This window comes from Protomyctophum bolini, assembly GCF_963924005.1.
Source record: "Protomyctophum bolini genome assembly, chromosome: 3".
In the NCBI taxonomy this organism is placed as follows: domain Eukaryota; kingdom Metazoa; phylum Chordata; class Actinopteri; order Myctophiformes; family Myctophidae; genus Protomyctophum; species Protomyctophum bolini.
The window spans coordinates 8,373,048-8,392,196 of NC_137864.1; the positions used below are offsets into that span (position 1 = coordinate 8,373,048).

The 19,149-nt window shown below is 41.8% G+C and overlaps 2 protein-coding genes across 2 annotated transcripts; one reads left to right on the top strand and one right to left on the bottom strand.

Annotated features, from left to right (window-relative positions):
• Nucleotides 1-3,920: 3,920 nt before the first annotated feature.
• LOC308312054 (cytochrome P450 3A30-like) lies at nt 3,921-10,974 on the bottom strand (the record flags this gene model as incomplete). Its single annotated transcript, XM_080758886.1, has 13 exons — nt 3,921-4,054; nt 4,411-4,573; nt 4,672-4,898; nt 6,116-6,276; nt 6,798-6,873; nt 7,136-7,263; nt 7,757-7,905; nt 8,003-8,091; nt 8,310-8,423; nt 8,840-8,939; nt 9,829-9,881; nt 10,606-10,699; nt 10,907-10,974. The coding sequence occupies 13 exons, from the start codon at nt 10,972-10,974 to the stop codon at nt 3,971-3,973; spliced, it is 1,506 nt and encodes a 501-aa protein (XP_080615012.1). The 3' UTR covers nt 3,921-3,970.
• Nucleotides 10,975-15,928: 4,954 nt separating this feature from the next.
• Nucleotides 15,929-18,668, top strand: LOC308311665 (uncharacterized protein). The gene has a single exon (XM_080758451.1). It carries the CDS (start codon nt 16,005-16,007, stop codon nt 17,595-17,597), a length of 1,593 nt encoding a protein of 530 aa, XP_080614577.1. The 5' UTR covers nt 15,929-16,004; the 3' UTR covers nt 17,598-18,668.
• The last annotated feature ends 481 nt before the right edge of the window (nt 18,669-19,149 follow it).

Below are 19,149 nucleotides of genomic sequence, written 5' to 3' on the forward strand. Positions count from 1 at the left end.
CCTCGGACGGACTTAGCACGTGGAAGGAACATGTTATTCCGACCAGTTCCTTTCCCCTCCATCAGGTGCCCCGGCTGGGCAGGTGGAGGTAGTTTAGACTAGAGACCAGGATTTCTGCATGTTTTTGTGAGGGTACCTATATAGTTCCACAAACCACGTTCAACCCAGATATGGCTCCTAAGGGGCTAAATTAATTTCACTCCTATGTCACTAAAACGTGGAACACCCTACCAACAGCCAAACAAGAAACATGAATCCCTAGACTCCCTCAATACTGCTCTCAAAGAGCACTTACGGCCGGCTGCATATTCGAAACTGGCCTGTAAAAACGTCCCCCCCTTCCCCTATTATTATTTTTTAACTGTGTATATGATGATTTATTTTGTTGCATCGCAGTGTATATTTGTATGTCTTTAAATGTTCTGATGAATTGAAAATGGAGGACCCTGATGTAAAGTGCTTTTTCTGGTGGAGTGGAGTTTGTATGTTCTCCCCATGTCTCCCTAGGACTTTGTTGACATTGAGGAAGAAAGTAACAGGAGATAATCAATCAGTGAGATGACCACATGAAGTCGAGTCACGCGAGAGAGACTCTGAGTAGAGTCGCTGCTTCTTCGCCAGGAAAGGAGCCAGCTTAGGTGGTTCGGGCATCTGGTTAGGATGCCTCTCGAGCGTCTCCCTAGGGAAGTCCTCGATGGACGTTCCACTGGGACGATCCCTCAGGAGGAAGTTATGTTGCTCTGGAGAGGGATGTCTGGAGCTCTCTGGTGGAGCTGTTGCCTCCGTGACCCGACTACGGATAAGCGGTTGAAGATGGATGGATGGACGGATGAATGGATGACCACATGGAGGCAGCATTGGGATGGGAGTCACAGGACATGAAATAGGGACGGTCTATCTATGGTATTCAAACAGTCTGACTGACAGTAGTGTGTGTGTGTGTGTGTGTGTGTGTGTGTGTGTGTGTGTGTGTGTGTGTGTGTGTGTGTGTGTGTGTGTGTGTGTGTGTGTGTGTGTGTGTGTGTGTGTGTGTTACTTTCAACTGCTTGCACATTTTTTAACCCAGTTCCTGTGCAGTTCCTCAGGAATTTGTAGGTAGGCCTATAATGTTTTTTAACCCATTCACAATGCAATGCACCCAAATCTCAAAGCAATATAATCAGATGGCCTAATCAGATGAAACTTTCCAAATCTGCCTCTGATGTTGCAGGAATTAGCATATTAACAGGATAACTAAGGATAACGAGTGCATCTAATTTCCTATATGATGAATTCCTGTTCTGTTCTTTAACTACATAGAAGTGTCTATTTGTTTGTCTCTAAATGTTTTGATGAATTGAACAATGTGGACCCTGTTGTAAACAAGTGTAAGGCTTAATTGGGTCGTCCACTCACAGTTAACAGTCTTTGTATTGAGTTTGTGCTTGAAATGTACTGTAATTCTGCAAACTGTTAATAAAGATTTCAATCAATCAATCAATCAAAAGAAATGGTAGGCTAACTGTAGCCTAGTTACAGTGAGTACCCTAAGTAATGAAATTACATTATAGGCCTATAAAGAGATTTAACTGTCTCATACATTTGAGGCCGAATCAAAAATAAATAAATAGTTGAAAGCCTTCCAATTAACCTTGTGATTTGTAGTAATTATATAGACTGCATGACAGATTACAGTTTGAGAGGTAATCACTTTGCCTACATTTTGAGTCAGGTAATAATCACTAATCTTTTAAGTGATATTTTGGTGCGTTTCTTAGAAACAGATGTTTCTATGGTGTAGGTATGAACCATCCTAGAGGGTTTTTTATGTGAGGGGTTGCTCTGTTTATAAACACACAAAGTACAAGATGGTGGGAAAAGTCGGATACTGGATCCATATGATTGAGGAATTGGAGCAGGAGAAGCTAGGCGAATCAAACAATGTCCACATGGTGGCGGCATTGGGATGTAAAATGGAGATCTCTCTGCCCTCTTTTAAAGGAAGGTATTGGTGTTAAATAGCTCAATAGTTGCAATTCGAAACTGGCCCCTGTAAAAATAAAAGTCAAGGACAATTTTCCCATACTACATATACCCCTCCCCCTTTTCACTTCAGTGATTTTGGCACTTTGCCCATTCATCATTTTTCTCAGTTTTAAAGTAAACTGATTAGTTGAATTTGTTTCATAAGCTTGTTTGTTTTATGAAGTTTGTCCTCTCCAAAGACTGAAAGGAGGATTAATCACTCTCCATTTGCTAAATACAATTTATGTTTCATGATTGTCATCATAGTTAATTGATGAATGTACTGTTTTATTTTATTTGTCTTAAATGTGCTGACTAAAGCTACTACTGCATACTACATAAATATATAATACTGCATAAATGCAGTAGTAGCCAGTTCAGAGCCTCTGAATATATTTTCTTCTTTTCTTTTTTAACTAAACGCAAAACGTTTTAATAAACATGACTTTTGATTTGACCATGTAAAGCCTATTCAAAACCTTTCAAAATTTGGCGATCTACAAGCTAAAGCAATGTATTGTAACTAAGCTTTTAGCCATGTTGTTTCAAAACATAAAAACTAAAAACCCTATGACATGCCCAGAAAATGTCAACAAGGTTGAAAGTGGTAAAACGTTATCCAAAAAGTCAGCAAAAAAAAGGCTGATATTGAGGTGTGTAACAAAGCTGATGTAGTGTGCAGTGACACATTTATTTTCTATTTTTTATGGCTTTCGCCTTTATTTTATATATTTTTTATGGAGGGACAGACAGTAGGCTGACAGGAAATGGGGAGAGGGATGGGGGGAACATGCAGTAAAGGCCGTCGGGATTGGGAATCGAATCTGCGGCACACTGCCAGACTGGATTACCAGCCAAGGTGCCTGGACCGCTGAGCCATGGCCCAGACCCCAGTGACACATTTTGTGTCTGCAGAGAGCCTATTCATCTCGATGGACCTCTCATGTGTCTGTCTCTATCTCTCTCTCTCTCTCTCTCTCTCTATCTCAACCAGGTCCAGCAGGGTTCTAGCGATGGATAAGGAGAACAGGCGCCCATCACATCACCATAGCAACAGCTCAGAGAAGCACGACAAAGAAACAGAGAAAGTTCACTAGTTCAGAGTCAAAATGAGACTCCACTGAGGACTTTGAAAACTCATTATACAAACACAACACATACACCCATACACTCCAGTTCCTGCATGTATTACACATGGTTATTGTATGTATGTACTGTACGCATGTCCTTCCTTGTACAAAGGAAAGGGTAAGTTGTTATGAGCTTCGATTGGGGGAATGTTTGTGCTAACAGAACCCTGTACTTTTTTCACACACACGCACACACACACACACACACACACACACACCTCAGACTGATTGTCCCTTGTTTACCTTCTCGTAGCTCATTCCATTACAGCTGAGAATGATACCATTTCCATCATGTGTCTGTGCACTATTAGAGTTTAGCTATTATACTTAACTGTGATTCTTGCTGCAGACAAAAACATTTCTAAACGCTATGCTTTTTCAAGTGTCTACTCTGCATTCACTGAAGGACAGGAGCACACATTATTTTGTTGTGTTCATGTGACGTTTATTTTTTATCAATCGGCCTTGGTTGTCCACGCGAGCCACCACAGTCGCTTAACAGAGGTTATGCTGTTATGTGTTTTGCCAAGTCCTGGAAAAGACGCACTGTGATAGGCCAGTACAGTCACTTTGATTGGCACTTGTGTCGAACGCTCACCTAAAAACATGAAAAAAGCTTATGGGGCTCCACTCTATGCTATGAGGGCTGTTATGGTCTGCTGTGGAAAGTGGACGAAAGGGGTCTAACTTAAGCATATACAGAAGGCAAATGATTGGCAAAAGCAATTTATTCCACACACAGACAATTCTAAACACAAAAGTCTTTGATATGTTTGTTCTTGTGTTTCCATTTTGATATTTCTTAGCGTTACAGAAGGTATGAGTATTATGTTCCATTAGCAGGGCGTACGCGCCACCAGCTTCAGTTTAACTGGACGTTTTGGCATCAGCATCATCTGGATGTCCATCTCAATAGGAATCTATGAGCAAATGACAAAGCAGAGATAGGATGAGAACAAATGGAACACCTTACAAAACAAAATGTAGCCCTTATTATTTTAATTCTTAAAGGAGTTGAACAGCCATCGGAACATTATTATGCAAAATAATCTGTGGGATTGTCTCTCCTGAATTGGATGAAATTGGCAACCCATCCGACAATGTACCCTGTGTTATATCAAAGAACTGGAGACCATATGGTAGACCCCTACTAAAACACTCAATAGCAATTATTAAAAACCACAATATATCTTTAACAACATTGATTTAAATGTAATTTACTGTACAGCACCTTTAACAGTTTATGAAAAACCAAAACCTAAACATTCAGTCTCACCTCTGTCTCGTCGCACGTAGCAAAACTAAACTTCTGCAGGACCTCGACTAAGGCCAGTTTCAGCGACACCAGAGCAAAGCGCATTCCAATACAGTTCCTCGGCCCCGCACCGAAAGGCATGTAGGTGTACGGGTCGATTGTGTCCTTGTTCTCCTTGCTGAACCTGATGACAAACAGCAAGGCGGTGACAGGTTGTCTTACTGGGTTGGTTCGTTTCATGTGAATAATCTATTGGTGGCACATAAAGACAGACACAAACACCTTTCGGGTTTAAATTCCTCTGGATTGGGCCACACAGCCGGGTCCCTTTGTAGGGTCCATACGGGTACCGCAACAACCGTGTCTTTTGGAATCGTTAAGCCATTGATCTTCACAGATGCCTTGGCAACACGTTCCAGGCGCAGGACGATGGGGTACAACCGTAGAGACTCGCTGATCACACTGTCCAAGTACTCCATGTGCAGCAGGGCCTCGTACTGGACTGGAGCCTGCAGGACAACAAGCCACAATTCAATGCCCAGGCTTTATTGGCGTGAGAAAACATAGCCTATACATACATTGCCAAAGCAAAAAGTGGAATAATACAATCACAACAAGATGTATGTACACTTGAAAGTCAGAATGTCAAATAATCAATTTCTATGTACCAATTAAGATCAATTGATGCAGATATAGTGCAGGAATACACATAATTACCGGTAGTCTTTATGGTGGTTGTGTTCCATTTGATATCCTTCTCATATCACAGCAGCTCACAAATCTTGCTGTGTTTGCACATTGTTGTACTTCACCCAGCAGATTTTTTTTGTTGGTCATTAGTCATGTTTTCTAAATCTCAGTGGGTGATTGTAATCTGTGGGAATATGTGTATATGTGTCCGATATCTTGGTACAAGTGGACAGATTTAGCCCAGTTTCCACTGTTTGTGTGCAGTGGGGTCATAGTCCGTCTTCTCTAGGGAGACAGGTCTGCATATGACGGCCTTTCTCAATGACAAGACTGCTACCTTTTCTCTGTTTTGGGTCATGGTGCTCAGGTATTCTGCCAGTGCATTCTCCGTTTAGGGCCGGATAGCATTCTAGTTTTACTCTGCTTTTGTGTTGCTTAATTCTTTCCAATGTGACAGATAGGTTTTATAATTTGGCTTAGTCCCAAGCACTATGTGTGCATTACAACGCTCCAACTTGGCTGGGACTCAGACATTATCGTAGCATTTCTGTTACGTGGCATTTCTACTAGGGCTATCCTCCGTTTGGTCTCCGCTTTGTCATTTGATTTGTATGATTCTTTTCCCCAGGAACATCAAATTGTAAACTCTAGATTAATTTAACCGTTTAATTATGCCAGTGAGTCTATACTAGCAATTAGCCATTATGACATTAGACGTTTTTGTCCTCTGTATGCAGAAAACACAAATTTAACAATTTGTTGATAAAATCAACTATTCGTAATCGATTAGTAGATAAGTTCCTATGACTATTAACCGATTAAGAAGTTTATATAGCACATTTACATTGCCAGAGACAAACCAAAATGCTGAACAAGAACAAGTACAACAATGTAGTCAAGGTCAGCCCTGCATAGACCCATCGCAGTGACATCTGGGGATCCATTCCACACCATTGGGAAATTAAGTTAAGACCACCAGTTGTCTACTTCTTTACTAGCCTCGGAGACCCAGACGTTTTATTTCCTAACGTCTTACCTGGTTAGGGAAGGTGGTATCTATCTCCTCCTGCAGACGTTTCATAATGTGAGGGTTTGTTGCCAAGTTATAGGCCAAGAAGGTGAGAGTAGTGCTTGTGGTTTCATAGCCAGCAAAGATGAAGATCATCGCCTGAGAAAGAATCTCATGGTCGCTCAACCCTGAGAGACAAGAATTAGACGTGACTGATAAATGATAACGGATGTTCTCTGTGTGTGTATGTGTCAGATCACCTCCACAGTCCACAAAGCATGCATTAGCTTAGCATTAGTTAATTCACTTGAACCACTCGATCCCTAGAATCCAAACAGTCTGTAAAAAAGAAAACGGATCTGCAATCTCAGAACGCTTAGCATTGCAACGCCCGGCCTGCGTGCTTGTAGATGTACTATTTTACAGTATAGGATTCTTCTGTGCAGATTAAGAAGGCTATGACAACTTGTGTAGGTGTACTGTACATGTGGGAGTGTGCATGTTGGATGAAATCCAGCAGAGATAGATAAGTGGTGGAAAGCCTGGTGACACGAGGTTAGATAGAGAGTCAGTGTGTGCATGCAAACTGCATACTGTAAGTGTGTACTGTAAGTGTGTACCGGCTGTGAGGCATTAAGTTGTGAGCCTAAAAGGCGTAATGTACATTTACTATACCAGTACCATGCCGTACAAGAGCAATATAAGTCACCTTTAATTGGTTCATCTTCCTTGGGGTTGTCGCCTTTTTGAGAGTCTATCATCAACTGAAGGAGGTCTACCCGACTCTGAAAACATGCAGCTTTTTATTACAGTATACACACACACACACACACACACACACACACACACACACACACACACACACACACACACACACACACACACACACACACACACACACACACACACACACACACACTGCAGAACAAGTCATACCATGTCAAACTTTTAGACCATGAAGGACTACAATGGAACTAAGCCTTTGACCTTTTCTTAATACATTTCAGGAATGTTTGTGTCTTTAATAAAGAAAAAGGTCAACCATACATTGTGTGCAGTGGCCTCTCGGTTGGACTTGATCTTCTGCATTGAAGCGTAGAAAAAGTCAGCGACGGAGGCGGGAATAATAGACAAGTTTAACTTCTCAAAGATGGGAGCCAGGAAGGGGAACAAAGCTGAAAATGGATATTAGAGATAAAAATGCATTAAAGTTTATGGTTTCATACCGTCAGGAAATTAATGGAATCTAGAGCTGCTAGGCTTCAACACAAAAACAAATCACAGTATGCTTAGGAAAATAACATGTATAAAATGTATACGTGGAAGTTGGAAGGGGGGGAGAAATTGCCAGGTTAGATTAATTACTAATTATTATGAACCTCCCCTCCACGTTTTGTAACTATAGCGCTTACGGTCTCCGAGGAAAAAGTTTTCGCATTTTCCCCATTCATGTCAATGGGGAAATTTAACACACTAATAAATATCAATTAAACTATATAACATTTCTCTTAGCAATGAGCGATTCCCGATGAAGCCGGTCGATTTGACATATGGCTCAAGTGCGTACCGTCAAAATTGTGGGAGGAGTAGTGACTCAAAATAAGTTACTCATGAATAAAAAAGTGTTTACTATAGTCTGGTTGCCCTGCCACTAATAAGGTGTCCTACCTACTGATAGTAAGAGTGGGTCAAACAGGTTAAACTTCAGCATCTTCTTGATGTTGGTGACAAAGGGATCCGCTGGGTTGTTCAGTGAGTCAATGTCTACACTAAACGATGTGCTCGCCACCACGTCCATACTGTAGGCTCCAAAAAACCTTGAAAACAGTTCAAAACACACAGGCTTGACTGACAAAACTTCAGTTTGTGTGGACATTTTTCATGCACATGATGCAGTGCGAGTGTGATTCCTACTCCTTCAGGTCTAAGGCTTCAGCCTTGTCTGCTGTCCTCTTCATACAGGTGACCAGGTTAGCCGAGTGCTTTTTCATTATGACAAACATCTGTGGCAAAGAGGAGTTCATGTTAAGTGGTGTTCCTTCCTGCTGTGTGTGTGACTGTAGACGTCATGTTTAGTTACTCTACAGCAGCGGTTCACAAACCTTTTTGGCCATGCACCCCCTGTTAGTGCCCGACCTAGCTGACGCACCCCCCCACATGGAAATATAAATTGCATAATTTGTTGAACCAGTTCAGGGTGTGGAGAGACACGTCACCGTACCTCCTTAAGTCGTCCAGAGGTGAACGTGGGAGACAGGATACCACGGATTTTCCTCCACTGGTCATCCTCAGCGATGGACACAGCATCATACAGTGGCCCGTTGAAACGGAAGTTCTATGACACATTGTGGTAGGAACAAAGGCAACAGGTACATTTCAATCTGATCTTGACAAGAGACAACTGACAACTGAACAGAAAAGGAGCCAGGAGTCGTGAATTTCCCCTGCAGTATCAATAAATGTCTATCTATCCATCCATCCACAATGCACCTAATTTATCTTACTCTAAATGGGACCATAACCAGCTATATGAACATCATGTTCATTTAGAAGACTTTGAACTAGTTATGATGCAAAGTTAATAACAGTGATGCAGTCCAATTTTGCACTTTTTGGGGCCCCCTGAGCTTGAGAGGCTCAAGCCCCCCGCCCCTAACTCAGGGCCTAGCTGTGCCCAACAGGCCCGTTGAGTAATGCTCCCCTGGCGGTGAGACTACCTTTTGAGACATAATGGTCAGTGTGTGCAGTTACCCTGCGATTGGTGAATATAGAGTAGCACTCCTTAACGAGGACTGCCTTCACCATGGCAGGATCTGTGATGCACAGCACTGGCAGGCGGCCGTCATAGATGCTGGACACGCAAAGAAGAGACACTTCAGTTGCACTGAATCCAAAACATCACGCTCGCCTGATGCGTACACACACACACACACACACACACACACACACACACACACACACACACACACACACACACACACACACACACACACACACACACACACAGTATGCAAACAGTATGATATTAATCTTGTATTATCCCAGAGGGAGATTTGTATTCACAGCCTGTTCAACGTAGAAACACAGCACCATACAGATCAAGACGATACATGGCGTCTCCTAAATACATCCGGTTTGGTTAATTCTGAAATTGTGGCAGCGTGGATGAAATGCCTGCTAGCTAAAGTGAGCTTTCCTATATCTCTTTCCATATGGCAGTACTGTGATAACTGAACTGTGAGATTGAGGCTGTGAACAGGGTCATTTGCTATAGGGGACGAGAAATGTGCAGAGTCTGGGTGGAGCCTGCCTTAGAAGGACTCGTTCCGGGTGCCATGTTGTTTGTTGGCTTGCTCTGAGGCTACAGTGTTGTAGTGTAGTACAGCTAGTGACCAGTGACACCATTGACAGCTAGACTCACGACACAACAGATTAATACTCATTGGTAATGACAGAAGATGGATCTGGCAATTTATCACCATTGTTGTTTGCACCCTTGTTGACTTTTAACAACAAAACAGCCAGGACCAAATAAGCCAGATAATGGACATGGTGATACAGTATGGTGGCTTGACTAGCAGACATAGTAGTTGCTGCTGCTGATGTTTTCACGTTTCTAGTTCTAGGTGTTTGATGGCTCGTTCGTGTCTGTGACCAATGATTTTAGGAAGCATGTGTGATGTAGACAAACAGGCAGGCAGCTCTGAAATTAAGAGGTGGACAATTAGTACTCTACTCACCCCCATGTTTTTCCATACTTGTTGAAGCAGTCCATATCAAAATCAGCCCATCCCTAGGTGTGAACAATAATATAAATCATAATATAGAGTCAGTAGCTAATTTGGCAAATAAGTTGCTAACACTTAGAACATCGGAATATGGTGTACAAGTATAAACTACGCAGGTCATTGGCGAGCCGCAATTTTCAACACTAGATTATTTTTAATGTTTTAAATCTAGAGTTGCAACACCAGCCATTGACATACAGTACATCCAACAGAAAAGTCCTATCTGATTGTATTAACAATGTTAAACTCACCAACATTGTAGCTGCATGTACGAAAGGCTTGAATGATGCTCTTTCTATAAAAATCCACTGTAGACAACTAGACAACATGTTATTGGTTACTTTCCGTCAAGAAATTCTGTAAATGGTGATTATTTTTCAAAGTGTTGGAGTTTGGAAGCGCTCATTTGCAATAATGCAACATCCTGCTGCTGCAACACTTAGAAAAAATTATCACCTGCACAGAATTTCTTGACAGAAAGTAGCTCATAGCATGACCTACAGACCCGGTGGAACAATTTGCAGATAGAAAGAGGATAATTCAAGCCTGTTGTATACAGCTGGTGCGTTTAACGTTGTTTCGTTCAGATAGGACTTTTGTTTGGATAGTCAACCCATTAAAAACAAATCTAGTGTTTCAAATTGTGGCTATAGTCATTTGCATGTGCCCAAAAAGGGAAATGTGTGCTGGATAGTCAAAAGAAGAAGCTAAAATGGACAGTGCTCCAACCTTTCTATACGACAGCATGGTGCCAATTATAGGGATCGGAGTAGGACCCGGAATGCCCAGCCTCTTAAACGTCCCATAGGGCCAATACAAGTACCTGTGTGTAAAGACCAAATAATAATTATTATTAGATCCTTTAAAAGATAGGACTTCAACTTAAAAAAAATAAAAAATTAATCCAGAGCTCTCCATTCAGAGTTCAATAAACTCACCAACATCGTGGCACATACACACACACCCACACTAATACACACATGCCACACACACACATTTCTGTAAAATCTCAGAAAGAGACGAGTCATACACTAGAAGCAGGGTGACCACGGCCACCAGGAGAGTCCACGTCTCGGCAGAGAACGGCAGGAAATCCATTGCTCGACTGTCTCTTCTCCCTGGAGCAAGTCGGAAACAAAATCAATCCAAAGGTTTTTTAACTTCAGGTAACCTCCCTGTATGAGCAGAGGCCAGCAGGTAAATCATTGACCAATCAAAGATTAGTCAATGATTTAGGCCTACTTGTGTGTGGTGACATGTTTTGAGCTTGTGGATCTGCTATTTTCCTGAATATCTTCTGTTTTCTTCTGATGTTTTGCACAGTAATCCTTAATCATATTCCATCATATTCAAGGCAGGCTCAGATCCAGGATTAAGTTAATGACTGAGGGGGCAGTTATGTCACAGGGGCACACCATTTTAAAATAGTAAAACAATATGTACATAAAACTTAAACTGAGGGGGCAGATTTTCCACCGAGGGTGTCAGGCCTCCTCTGGTTTTTGGAGACAAAAACCAACGAGACAGACGTCTGTGTGCAGCTGCTCGTTGACACGCGTACATTGTTTTATGCATCAAGGCAATTATGTTTCTGCACCGTCAAACAGGCCTATCTGATCTCTGATGGCATCAAAGCCTAATATGTTTTTTCTGCAACCCTCTCAATGTTTTTAATAACTATAGGCTACAGGCTACATTTGGTTGGTAGAGTCCAGATGACAAAGAATATGAGTGTATTATATTAGTAGTGTCTTGTGGTTTAGTGAGAATTAGGCCTGGAATCCAGGACTAATTCATAATTAGTCCTGGATTCCAGGCCTAATTATCACTAAATTAGTCATACATTGCTTCAGTGTTTGTGCCCTAGCTGGCAAGCTTTTTACACAAAATAGACTGCACATTTAATTATTTAGTCAGTCCACTTTCCACAGTCAGTTTCCACTCTCCAGACAAATTCTCCACAGACATTTACCACTGCACAAGGACACTATGTGATAACATCAGGGATTGCCATAGGCTTATATGGCAGGCCGAAGGTATGGTGGGGAGGCGAAGTGCAGTATGTTTTGCACGTCTGTGTGTCCATCTGTGAACAGAAGCGTCCTTTTGCGGTGAAATTGTACACACACATTCCCAATAGGCTGAGAAATAAATGCCACTTGACATTTTCTATAACAGGCCAGGTCGAGTTTTTACATAAAACTGCACCGATCTGCATAAAACTCTAGAGGCCAATGAAAAACATCTGGCCTATTTTTCAATGATGGCTTTTAGAGCGCCACCAGGAGGCCGATTAATGTGCAACACTTTTTTTTAGTGTCCATTTTATCCAAATATCAGTGGTACACATGATCTTTATAATCGTCATAAACAAGACGGATCTGTCATGTATAATATTGCCAGCCATTTATTGAATTATGAATATACTGTTACGTGTTATATCTTTAACATTTCATTGTTATAGAACCACTAAGAGACACATTATTGCAACAAAAAAAACATGTTACTCCTACACATTTTGTCCAAACATCACAAACGCTCTGGTATAGCTGTGTCCCGAAGCCGAAGGGCACTTTTTCTAGTTTAGTTTTTTAATTTTTAGTTAGTTTGGCCTGGACATGGCCGGTAGTCTACCTTTAGTTAGTTTGGCCTGGACATGGCCGGTAGTCTATCTTTAGTTAGTTTGGCCTGGACATGGCCGGTAGTTCTATCTTTAGTTAGTTTGGCCTGGACATGGCCGGTAGTTCTACCTTTAGTTAGTTTGGCCTGGACATGGCCGGTAGTCTACCTTTAGTTAGTTTGGCCTGGACATGGCCGGTAGTCTACCTTTAGTTAGTTTGGCCTGGACATGGCCGGTAGTCTACCTTTAGTTAGTTTGGCCTGGACATGGCCGGTAGTCTCCCTTTAGTTAGTTTGGCCTGGACATGGCCGGTAGTCTACCTTTAGTTAGTTTGGCCTGGACATGGCCGGTAGTCTATCTTTAGTTAGTTTGGCCTGGACATGGCCGGTAGTTCTATCTTTAGTTAGTTTGGCCTGGACATGGCCGGTAGTTCTATCTTTAGTTAGTTTGGCCTGGACATGGCCGGTAGTTCTATCTTTAGTTAGTTTGGCCTGGACATGGCCGGTAGTTCTACCTTTAGTTAGTTTGGCCTGGACATGGCCGGTAGTTCTATCTTTAGTTAGTTTGGCCTGGACATGGCCGGTAGTTCTATCTTTAGTTAGTTTGGCCTGGACATGGCCGGTAGTCTACCTTTAGTTAGTTTGGCCTGGACATGGCCGGTAGTCTATCTTTAGTTAGTTTGGCCTGGACATGGCCGGTAGTTCTACCTTTAGTTAGTTTGGCCTGGACATGGCCGGTAGTTCTATCTTTAGTTAGTTTGGCCTGGACATGGCCGGTAGTTCTATCTTTAGTTAGTTTGGCCTGGACATGGCCGGTAGTTCTACCTTTAGTTAGTTTGGCCTGGACATGGCCGGTAGTTCTATCTTTAGTTAGTTTGGCCTGGACATGGCCGGTAGTTCTATCTTTAGTTAGTTTGGCCTGGACATGGCCGGTAGTTCTACCTTTAGTTAGTTTGGCCTGGACATGGCCGGTAGTTCTATCTTTAGTTAGTTTGGCCTGGACATGGCCGGTAGTTCTATCTTTAGTTAGTTTGGCCTGGACATGGCCGGTAGTTCTATCTTTAGTTAGTTTGGCCTGGACATGGCCGGTAGTTCTATCTTTAGTTAGTTTGGCCTGGACATGGCCGGTAGTTCTACCTTTAGTTAGTTTGGCCTGGACATGGCCGGTAGTTCTATCTTTAGTTAGTTTGGCCTGGACATGGCCGGTAGTCTATCTTTAGTTAGTTTGGCCTGGACATGGCCGGTAGTTCTACCTTTAGTTAGTTTGGCCTGGACATGGCCGGTAGTTCTATCTTTAGTTAGTTTGGCCTGGACATGGCCGGTAGTTCTATCTTTAGTTAGTTTGGCCTGGACATGGCCGGTAGTCTACCTTTAGTTAGTTTGGCCTGGACATGGCCGGTAGTTCTACCTTTAGTTAGTTTGGCCTGGACATGGCCGGTAGTTCTATCTTTAGTTAGTTTGGCCTGGACATGGCCGGTAGTTCTACCTTTAGTTAGTTTGGCCTGGACATGGCCGGTAGTTCTATCTTTAGTTAGTTTGGCCTGGACATGGCCGGTAGTTCTATCTTTAGTTAGTTTGGCCTGGACATGGCCGGTAGTTCTACCTTTAGTTAGTTTGGCCTGGACATGGCCGGTAGTTCCCTTTAGTCAGTTTGGCCTGGACATGGCCGGTAGTCTCCCTTTAGTTAGTTTGGCCTGGACATGGCCGGTAGTTCTATCTTTTCGTTTGGAGTTTAGTCCGTTTTTTTTTTCAGTTAGGTTGGGGCGAGCAGCTTCAACGTCCCTATAGGGGGTGGCCCGGCCCCACCTTAATCCTTCTGTTGAGTTTGACCGGCATCTCCAGGCCCTTTTGGTTTCCTGATTTAATTTTGGTGAAGTATTTGTTTCTCCAATTATTTACAGTATACACACTATCTTGTGGGAAGTAAATAAAATAAAACTTTGCAGATATTCTTGGTGGTGTTCTGTTGGGGTTTCCAATTAGACCCACTGGTTCTGTTTACTACTTGTTTGGAGGCCGTAACAATAAGGCAGAGATATAAATAGAATCTTATCTCACTCAACAGAGGCCTTTTGACACCACGCCTCATACAAGCATCCCACTCACTCAGATACAGTGCCAGATACAGTACATGATATATAACATATCATGTTATAACATGTAACATGACCCTGCACTTCTCTCTGTAACTGAAACAACCTTCCATTGCACGTCTGGGGCAGCAAATGATAACGAGGTACGTAGGTCTATATTTTGTGTGTTTTTTAAATAACATACACAAATGTGTAATGGTTATTTGAAGAGAAGGATGTGCTTTAACCTCCGACCTGAGGCCAATTATACAAATGCCTTCTAAATCCTAATAGTTTTCTGATAGACATTGGTTGCTATATCAGTGGTGCTCAAAACTTTTCATGTCAAGGACCCATTTCAGAATATATTGTTCCAGGGACGCCAGAAGCAAATATTTGAGTTAAAAATGTTCACATTTATTTTATTTTATATATAAGGCATGTAACGATATCGTGTATCAATATATATCGATATTAATCTCGACGATATAATATACATTTCTTTAGGGGGGCTAGTGAATTATGGTGTGTGTGATATGAAATGTGAGCTTTAATCATATTCCATCATATTCAAGTGAATTTGGAGGGAAATTAGACTTTCAGTAGTAGAGCACTGTAGAGGGGGGATGTGTCTGTGACTGTGCCCAGGTGATGGTCGTTGATGCTTTTTTTTTTACATCTTAACTCGAGCTAGGTTCTAAACAAGAAAGCATGTTTACAGTTGTTGCACAGAAATTAAGTAATTTTACAGAAATGAGACAGACTCCATGCAGTCACTTTCATTAGTATAGAGTTCCGTAGAGAAGAGCTGTGTGTCTGTGACTGTGCCCAAGGTGATTCTCATTAATACATCAAGGAAGGCAATTATGTTTCTGCACTGTCAAAAGTAATGCTACTTCTTTTTCAATGTAGTTAAATAAATAAAAAGTGGGGAAAAAAAGCTTGGGGGGAAGATAAATTATATAAAATTAATAAAAAATGGTCTGGAAATTTTGTTTTGTTTAAAATATCGTGAAAAATCGTATCGTGAACGTCATATCGTGATACGAATCGTATCGTGAGTTGAGTGAATCGTTACATGCCTAATATATATTCAAATATTTTCACAACTTTTCAAAAATAGCAGATCTACTAACTCCTAGGCTTGTATATCTGCTATTTTTGAAAGCCAAAGTATAAAATAATGCTTCTTATTTCAAATCTAAAATGACACAGATGCTTCCCGGTCTTAATGGGTTAACAGTCTTAATGTACAGTTTACAAATTGTTAACAGCATCGATTGAAACGACTGGAGTGATCCCAAACTCCAAACACCAAAACTTTGTTTCGTTTTTCTCCATAGAAGAAGCATGCCTGGAATCAAGATTGTCCTATTTCTTCTACCTTTTCTGTTTGAATATTCATCTCCAACATGCGATAGTGACATTGAATGTCCCATGGAACACCAGAGAGTTTTTGACGCGAGCACCGCTGACATACCACGACTTCTGGACTCGCAGGTAACAGAGGTGTTCTTTGTGAAAAGTCAGATCACCGCTATCCCCGAAGGAGTCTTCAACGGAAGCGCTCAGCTGGAAAAGGTGGAAATCATCATGGACACTCCACTCGTGTCTATCGAGCCTGGTGCTTTTGAGGGCTTAGTGAACCTCAGGCAAATTGAGATCTCCAACACTCCAATAACACACATCCCAGTGGGAGTCTTCAGGGGCCTCGGCAATCTGGAAAGGCTGGTCCTAAAACACAACAAGGTTCGTCGTCTGGAGAAAGGCTTGTTCGATGGCCTCAAGAACCTAAATGAAATCCAACTGCAGATTAACGAGATAGAATACATAGAGGAAGGGACCTTTGATGATCTGGAAAGCCTTACGATCCTACATTTGGCTAAGAACAATCTCACTACCTTATCCTCCAGTCTGTTTTCAAACCTGAAAAAACTACAGATATTGAGACTCTATGAAAATCACCTGGCCTCGCTTCCCGAGGGGATGCTGCACAGCATTCCCAACTTGAAGGATTTTAACTTGGAGGGAAACAAAATAACGGAACTATCGCCCAGCTTGTTTCAACATACAGCTAAGTTGGCCAAGCTGTATTTGGACCGGAATCGTCTCACTGGGTTACCTCAAGGGTTCTTTGTGGGATTCCCGGAGCTTAAAACACTGACTCTAGACAAAAATGAACTCACTAGTCTACCTCCAGTGCTCTTTGGAGAAATGCCCAAATTGACCGAGTTGAATTTCAAAGAAAATAACCTCAGCAGTCTTCCTAATGGAATATTCAGTGCTCTCAAGAAACTTAAAAAGCTAGACCTGTCTAGAAATAACTTTGAAACCTTGTCTGTTGAATATTTTGAGGGCCCAGAGAAGCTTACAGAGCTGAATTTAATGAACAACGGGCTCAAGTCACTGGATGCAGCCTTATTTGAAAGACTAGCCTCTCTGTCCACCCTGAGGTTAGCTAACAACAACCTACGGACTCTTCCGGAGGATATATTCATACATTTGGCGAAACTCACCAAAGTCAATCTCAACGGCAACCCTTGGAATTGCAACTGCAGACTGATTCACCTGTACCAGTGGATGAAGGCCAACTCTGATAAAATCAAGTCCACTTCACCTGAAGTCTGTGAGCGTCCAGAGGATTTGAAGGGGCAGGAGATCATGTCGCTAACAGAGGATCAGTTGATATGTCACGCACACCCACCTCCCACTACAACAACCACCACCACCACCACCACCACCACTCGACCCACAGCCACCAAACCGAGAACTACTCAAACTGCAACCACTCCATCGTCTACAACGGCCCCCACCACCACCACCACCACTACCACTGCTACAGCATCAACCACCACCACTTGCACCACCCTACCGACCACAGTGGTGGTGCTGTGCACTGCCGTTATCAGCAGCGTCGTCACTGGCCTTATTTGTTGGTGGAAGAACACGAGAGACAGACGCAATCTGGGCCGCAGAATAAGCAAGAATTCTGTACTGAACAATGGGATAGGGATGGGAGGTATGAGTTGAGAGGGCAACTAAACTTTAAACAAATAGGTGTTGGAACTACCTTGAAGAGCATGTGTGTTTCTGTTCATGGAGTTAAGCTGTGGAACAGCTTGTCTGAGCCTATAAAGCAAAGCATCAACCTAAAGCAATTTAAAAAGAGGCTCAAACAGGAATTATTGGATAAATATAACCTGGAATGAGTGGGGAGTTGAGTTATGTTATGCTATTTAGTGTTGGATTGAAGTAGTACATTTTAGCTTTTTGTCTTTTTTCCTCCTCGTTTCTCGTTGTCTGTTTTGTTTGTTTCTTTTTAATTTTCTTCTTTTATAAATGTCATTCGTTTGTTTTGTTTATATGTTGATTGTTATGCATATCCTCATTAGTATTTTGGAATATATTGGGATAAGGATAGGCACTAATAAGCTACATATAAGCTTCTGCCTATGCCTTTTCGATCACCTTAAAAAAAAAACTGTTTTGTGTAATGTCTGAAAGATCGAAATAAACTATTAATTCACACTGTGGCTAAAGGATCATTAGCGCTGCCTGTGGCCTGTTGGAGAGGAGAATTGGACCATAAAATGCATATTCTTTTTTGAACCCAATAGGTTGGAGTATTTGTACTTAAATTAAATTAATTAAGTTAATAAATCCTTACATTCATACTTAATTAATAATGTAAGTGAATTAAGTTTAGTACTTTTAATAACACAAGTGCCTGGGGGATCTGTTCACCACGACCAATAATTACACTGCTCATTGTGCTCAAGACAATATTGGCCTCCGATGAGCTTTTCATGCTTAAATCAAAATAATCCATTTGGTTTTCTTTTTGTTGTTATTTTCCAGAAAACTTGAAGGGTTTTCTAATTTCTACTACTGATGTTTATCTTCCTGTGACATTCCTTCAATAAAAATAAAAAAAATTGGTTAAAGTGGTTAAAAGCTAAAAAAAGAAAAACCGAAACATCGGACGAACTGTAATATATCTTGGATGTCAACTCAATTGCTTTTCGTCTGGATTTCCATTTTGTGTTTCAGACACTGTACCTAAACTAGACCACTTTCATACAGTCCAACAGTCAAATTTACAGTTTGTAGGCTACAGCCACTCTTTCCTTAAACTGGACAGAATCTTTTTATGGTCTAGCATAGGCTGTCCTTACAGTGGTAGGAACGTTGCACATGTATGCATGATGTTTGACCCTGCTTTTTGTGGAGTCATTGGTCCAGGGTGGGGTGGGTGGGGTTAGCGTTATTTTCTCCTTTTTATATTTTGTTGTGTTAGTTTTACATTTGTGTGTAATGTATATGCATCTTGTTTTTATTTAGATTTTTGAGTGGTGCTAACCGCTCCAAGGCACATGGCTTTGCCTTTGTCTGCAGCTAACCTGATTGACGCACGCACGCACACACACACACACACACACACACACACACACACACACACACACACACACACACACACACACACACACACACACACACACACACACACACACACACACACACACACACACACACACACACACACACACACACACACACACACACACACACACACACACACACA

Coding starts and splice junctions, on each gene's coding strand:
- LOC308311665 (XM_080758451.1), top strand. CDS start 16,005: ATGGAACACCAGAGAGTTTTTGACGCGAGCACCGCTGACATACCACGA.